At 48.2% G+C, this 7,046-nt stretch overlaps 1 protein-coding gene across 1 annotated transcript; it reads left to right on the top strand.

Annotated features, from left to right (window-relative positions):
• The first annotated feature begins 334 nt into the window (after positions 1-334).
• On the top strand, positions 335-3,468 carry LOC103640981 (protein STABILIZED1). Its single transcript, XM_008664411.4, has one exon. It carries the CDS (start codon positions 456-458, stop codon positions 3,324-3,326), a length of 2,871 nt encoding a protein of 956 aa, XP_008662633.1. The 5' UTR covers positions 335-455; the 3' UTR covers positions 3,327-3,468.
• The last annotated feature ends 3,578 nt before the right edge of the window (positions 3,469-7,046 follow it).

The following is a 7,046-nucleotide window of genomic DNA, read 5'->3' as shown; positions in this document are numbered from 1 at the left end:
GTAAAACAATATCACTGCATATCACAATTTCTCTCAGCATGAAAAAAATTATACAGTTTCAAGACATCACTGCAGAGTACAATTTTTCTCAGATTATAAGGCTGATAACAAAAAAAACATCACTGTAGATTACAATTTTTCTTAGAATAAAACCACAAAGACATTACACATGGCTAGCATATTTTTACCGGGCCAGCACAGATCTGACCGGCCAGCGAAACGAGTTATCTTCATTTTGATCAGGCCAGATCACGGAGTCAGCTGACCCGTCTCAAGCTAGGCTCCCGAGTTGAGCCATGCAACTAAACATGATGTGTCTGTTTCAAATAGGTCTGGTCCTGAGTTGAGCCAGGCAACCAAACTCATCACTAAATTCTTCCACCAATTCGTCCCAAACTCGCAGCCGACGGAGACGCCCCACGCTCCTCGTCTCTCAATCCTACCCGATTAGCGTCATGTCCGGCACCACTCCGACCCCTACACCTACACCGCCGCCTCTCCCGCCGCCGCCGGCCGCTCGCCCCGTGCGGTACGACTTCCTCAACTCGAAGCCGCCGGCCAACTACGTCGCGGGGCTCGGCCGTGGCGCAACCGGCTTCACCACCCGCTCGGATATCGGGCCGGCCCGGGCCGCGCCCGACCTACCCGACCGCTCGGCCGCCGCCGCCGGCCCTGCCGTCGGCCGCGGCCGCGGGAAGCCTCCCGGCGAGGATGACGGCGACGACGACGGCGGCGACGAGGAGAAGGGATACGACGAGAACCAGAAGTTCGACGAGTTCGAGGGCAACGACGCCGGTCTCTTCTCCAACGCCGATTACGACGACGACGACCGCGAGGCGGATGCTGTGTGGGAGAGCATCGACCAGAGGATGGACTCGCGCCGCAAGGATCGCCGCGAGGCGCGCCTCAAGCAGGAGATTGAGAAGTACCGCGCGTCAAACCCTAAAATCACCGAGCAGTTTGCTGATCTCAAGAGGAAGCTGGCTGATCTGTCCGCGCAGGAATGGGAGAGCATACCGGAAATTGGGGACTACTCGCTGCGCAACAAGAAGAAGCGGTTTGAGAGCTTCGTGCCCGTGCCGGACACCCTGCTTGAGAAGGCTCGGCAGGAGCAGGAGCATGTCACAGCTCTTGACCCTAAGAGCCGTGCGGCTGGTGGCACAGAGACGCCATGGGCACAGACTCCTGTTACTGATCTGACGGCTGTTGGCGAGGGTCGTGGCACTGTGCTCTCGCTCAAGTTAGATAGGCTGTCAGATTCAGTTTCTGGGCTCACTGTAGTTGATCCGAAAGGGTATTTGACAGACCTGAAAAGCATGAAGATTACTAGTGATGCTGAGATTTCTGACATCAAGAAGGCGCGTCTATTGCTCAAGTCAGTGACGCAGACAAATCCTAAGCATCCCCCCGGTTGGATTGCCGCTTCTAGGCTCGAAGAGATTGCTGGCAAGCTTCAGATTGCTCGACAGCTTATCCAGCGTGGCTGTGAAGAGTGCCCCAAGAACGAAGATGTGTGGCTTGAAGCATGCCGTTTGGCCAGTCCAGATGAGGCAAAGGCTGTAATTGCCCGTGGTGTGATGTCAATTCCAAATTCTGTGAAGCTATGGTTGCAGGCAGCAAAATTGGAGAGCAGTGATCTGAATAAGAGCAGGGTTTTGAGGAAAGGGCTGGAGCACATTCCTGATTCAGTCCGGCTATGGAAGGCTGTAGTTGAGCTTGCAAATGAAGAGGATGCAAGGTTGTTGCTTCACAGGGCTGTGGAGTGTTGCCCGTTGCATGTGGAACTTTGGCTTGCCCTTGCAAGGCTGGAGACCTATGACCAAGCAAGGAAAGTACTTAACAAGGCCAGGGAGAAGCTCCCCAAGGAGCCTGCCATTTGGATTACAGCTGCAAAGCTAGAGGAGGCTAATGGGAACACACAATCAGTTAACAAGGTGATTGAGAGAGGTATCAGATCTCTACAGAGAGAAGGAATGGATATTGATAGGGAAGCATGGTTGAAGGAAGCAGAAGCCGCGGAGCGTGCTGGATCTGTTTTGACTTGCCAGGCTATTGTGAAGAACACTATAGGCATTGGTGTTGATGATGAGGATCGGAAGCGCACGTGGGTTGCTGATGCTGAGGAATGCAAGAAGCGTGGTTCAATTGAAACAGCACGCGCCATCTATGCACATGCGCTTACTGTGTTCCTTACTAAGAAGAGTATTTGGCTGAAAGCAGCACAACTTGAGAAGAGCCATGGGACTAGGGAGTCACTTGATGCGCTCCTCAAGAAGGCTGTTAACTACAATCCACGAGCTGAAGTATTGTGGCTTATGGCTGCAAAGGAGAAATGGTTGGCTGGAGATGTGCCTGCTGCTCGTGCAATTCTTCAGGAAGCTTATGCTGCTATCCCCAATTCAGAAGAGATCTGGCTGGCTGCATTCAAGCTCGAGTTTGAGAACAATGAGCCGGAGAGAGCAAGAATGCTCTTGGCCAAGGCCAGGGAAAGAGGAGGGACAGAGAGGGTTTGGATGAAATCTGCCATTGTTGAGAGGGAATTGGGGAATGTTGGTGAGGAAAGGAGATTGTTGGAGGAAGGTTTGAAGCTATTCCCTGCATTCTTCAAATTGTGGTTAATGCATGGACAGATGGAAGACCGGCTTGGTAATGGAGCGAAGGCCAAGGAGGTTTTTGAGAATGGCCTGAAGCAGTGCCCTAGTTGCATCCCTCTTTGGCTCTCTCTAGCTACCCTAGAGGAGAAGATTAGTGGCTTGAGTAAATCACGTGCTGTTCTCACAATGGCTAGAAAGAAGAACCCTGCTACACCTGAACTCTGGCTAGCGGCAATTCGAGCTGAATTGAGGAATGGGAACAAAAAGGAAGCCGATGCTCTACTGGCCAAGGCATTGCAAGAGTGTCCAACAAGTGGTATTTTGTGGGCTGCAGCTATTGAGATGGCACCACGCCCACAGCGTAAAGGAAAGAGCACAGATGCTATTAAGCGAAGTGATCATGATCCACATGTCATTGCAACTGTGGCCAAACTTTTCTGGCTTGACAGGAAGGTTGATAAGGCTAGGAGTTGGTTAAACAGGGCTGTTACTCTTGCTCCTGATATTGGTGATTTTTGGGCATTGTACTACAAATTTGAACTTCAGCATGGAAATGTGGACACACAAAAGGATGTTCTGAAAAGATGTGTTGCAGCAGAACCAAAGCATGGCGAAAAATGGCAAGCAATAACCAAGGCTGTTGAAAACTCACACCTGCCTGTTGAGGCTCTTCTGAAGAAAGCTGTTGTCGTGCTTGATGTAGAAGAAAACGCCAATCCGGGAGGAGCCTAGACTCTCTTTTTTATAAGTTGTTTGGTGAACATATTTTGTGGCTTACAATTTACTCAGCAAGTCTGCATCTTTAAATCTGTTGTTGATTCTTGCTTTTTGCTCCACTTTACTAAAAAGGGATGGTACATACTCTTTCCGCTGAGCAACTTTGTAGGTGATATGGCATAACCAAATCTTTTTTAGAACGAAATATTAGCTAGTTCTGATATCTGCATAATATGAAACTATCTGAGAATCAAACAACAGAAACTTGCATGCTCTGCTTCAACCTATCGCGTGCAGTCATATTAGACTACTTTTGTTCCCAAAAGTTAAGTTTCAGATATTTAAAATAAATAATTTGGAATATTTGCTCAATAGTCACTACTCCTTTAAAGCGTGTTTACAACGTGAGCTTCTTCGTACGCCGTCCTCCTCCGCTGTGCGCCAAGATTCGAACCCAAGTTCTTCACTCCAAGCAGCTTACCACCACAACTTACATCTGCTTGTGTTATATAAATGATTGTGTTATATAAAAGAGATAATGTAAATAACCGTAACAATGTATGTACCTAACTATTCTTTATCTCTACTATATTAAGTTCCAATCGATCATCATGCGTCAATATTTTTTTTAAAAAAACCTACATCTATTTAGAATCAACCCGCACTCCTATAATCTCTTCTCTACTACTATAATAGGAGAGTTTCGTGTGTCTTGGTTTTCGTGCGTTGTCATCCTCTAGTGACCGTCGTGCGTCGTCGTGCTTTCCTACATCTCTAAAACGAAACTCCCGTACGACACACACAAAAACCGTCTCCACACGCCTTCCTCCGTCCGCTATCACAACCTCGGAGCGTGTCGTGAGGATAAGTCCCCACAAACTCCGTGCCAAGCGATGCGAGGATAGGCCCATGAACTCCGCGTCGAGTGACGCGTGAGAGCACCTAGATGGGCTGAATAGGTGATCCTGTAAAAACAGCTCAACAAAACAAACTTGGACTAATATTGGATTAGTAAAAGCAAGAGCCAAGTTCGAATGAGGAGGATGAGAAGACTGAACTTCTTCACTTAATTGCTCTTCACTAAGTAAGTATTAAACTTAGAGCAATTATGTAAGTGAAGTGAATAGAGAGAAAATCGCAATAAGATAAAGACAAGTGACACGATAATTTTTTATCCCGTGGTTTGGTCAAATAGAATACTTGCCTACTTACGTTGTGGCGTCCCAATGGACGAGGGTTGCACTCAACCACTTTCAAGTGATCTAAAGATCAACTTGAATACCACGGTTCTCTCTTTATCTCAAGAATATATCGTTGTGAGAAATCTCCATAATTTGGAGTCTCTCACGCCTTACACAATTAATCTCAAATGAACACAATAGTAAGGGAGAATAGAAACACACACACGAGATAAAGTCACAGCAACACACGCACACAATCCAAGAGAAGAGCACAAAAGACGGCGCAACAGAGTTACAATTCAAAACACGTGCTCGAATCTTTAACTAGCGAAGCAATGGCGTGATCGCAGCGTCTTGGTGTTGTAGAATGTTAAGGGATGCTTGGTTCTGGAGCTCCATGCGCCTAGGGGTTCCTTTTATAGCCCAAGGGACCTAGGAGTCGTTGGAGCTCCATTTGGAAGGCCCTGGTTGCCTTCTATCCGTGGGTGCATCGGACTGTCCAGTGCATATCGGGACAGTCAACAATGCAACGACTACGAAATCCCTAATTGGCTGATTTCCTTTTCTCGGGGGCACCAGACTGCTCGGGGGGGGCACCAGACTGTCCGGTGCTCCTGTTGACCGTTGGCTCTCGGCCGACATGGTAGCTAGCCATTGGCGGATGGCACACTGGACTGTCCGGCGCTCCGCGCAGACGGTCCGGTGAATTATAGCCGACGCAGGCTAAAATTCCCGAGAGCAGGCCGTTGGCCTAGCCGTCCGGTGCACACCAGACTGTCCGGTGATAGGCACCGAACTGTCCGGTGATAGGTAAAAGTCGCCTAGAGGGGGGGTGAATAGGGTGAAACTGAAATTTACAAAAATAATCACAACTACAAGCCGGGTTAGCGTTAGAAATATAATTGAGTCCGCGAGAGAGGGTGCAAAACAAATCACAAGCAAATAAGGAGTGTGACACGTGGATTTGTTTTACCGAGGTTCGGTTCTCGCAAACCTACTCCCCGTTGAGGAGGCCACAAAGGCCGGGTCTTTTTCAACCCTTTCCCTCTCTCAAACGATCCCTCGGACCGAGTGAGCTTCTTCTTCTCAATCAAACGGGAACAAAACTTCCCCGCAAGGGCCACCACACAATTGGTGCCTCTTGCCTTGGTTACAATTGAGTTGATCGCAAGAAAGAATCAAAGAAGAAAGCAATCTAAGGGCAAGAGCTCGAAAGAACACAAGCAAATCTCTCTCACTAATCACTAGGGCGTTGTGTGGAGTTTGGAGAGGATTTGATCACTTGGGTGTGTCTAGAATTGAATGCTAGAGCTCTTGTAAGTAGTTGATGTGGGAAAACTTGGATGACTTGAATGTGGGGTGGTTGGGGGTATTTATAGCCCCAACCACCAAACTAGCTGTTTGGTGGCGGCTGACTGTCGTATGGTGCACCGGACAGTCCGGTGCACACCGGACATGTCCGGTGCACCAGCCACGTCACCAGGCCGTTGGGATTCGACTGTTGGAGCTTCTGACTTCTGGGCCCGCCTGGCTGTCCGGTGTACACCGGACAAGTACTGTAGATTGTCCGGTGCACCGTCTCGCGTGTGCCTGACTTCTGCGCGCTTCTGGCGCGCATTAAATGCGCCTGCAGGTGACCGTTGGCGCGAAGTAGCCATTGCTCTGCTGGTTCACCGGATAGTCCTGTGTACACCGGACAGTCCGGTGAATTATAGCGGAGCGAATTCCCGAGGCTGGCGAGTTCCAGAGCCGCTCTTCCTTGGGGCACCGGACACTGTCCGGTGTACACCGGACAGTCCGGTGAATTATAGCGGAGCGCCTCTGGATTTTCCCGAAGGTGAAGAGTTTGGCTTGGAGTCCTCTGGTGCACCGGACACTGTCCAGTGGTGCACCGGACACTGTCCGGTGGCACACCGGACAGTCCGGTGCGCCAGACCAGAGGTGCCTTTGGTTATCCCTTGATCTCTTTGTTGAACCCCATACTTGGTCTTTTTATTGGCTAAGTGTGAACCTTTGGCACTTGTATAACTTGTACACTAGAGCAAACTAGTTAGTCCAATTATTTGTGTTGGGCAATTCAACCACCAAAATCATTTAGGAAATAGGTGTAAGCCTAATTCCCTTTCAATCTCCCCCTTTTTGGTGATTGATGCCAACACAAACCAAAGCAAATATAGAAGTGCATAATTGAACTAGTTTGCATAATGTAAGTGCAAAGGTTGCTTGGAATTGAGCCAATATAAATACTTTTAAGACATGCATGGATTGTTTCTTCAATTTTTGACATTTTGGACCACGCTTGCACCACATGTTTTGTTTTTGCAAATTCTTTTGTAAATCCTCTTCAAAGTTCTTTTGCAAATAGTCAAAGGTAAATGAATAAGATTTTGCGAAGCATTTTCAAGATTTGAAATTTTCTCCCCCTGTTTCAAATGTTTTTCCTTTGACTAAACAAAACTCCCCTAAATTAAAATTCTCCTCTTAGTGTTCAAGAGGGTTTTGATATATCAATTTTGAAATGCTACTTTCTCCCCCTTTTGAACACAATAAGATA

This window comes from Zea mays, chromosome 10 (assembly GCF_902167145.1).
Source record: "Zea mays cultivar B73 chromosome 10, Zm-B73-REFERENCE-NAM-5.0, whole genome shotgun sequence".
In the NCBI taxonomy this organism is placed as follows: Eukaryota; Viridiplantae; Streptophyta; class Magnoliopsida; order Poales; family Poaceae; genus Zea; species Zea mays.
This window is presented reverse-complemented; position numbering and strand designations above follow the sequence as displayed.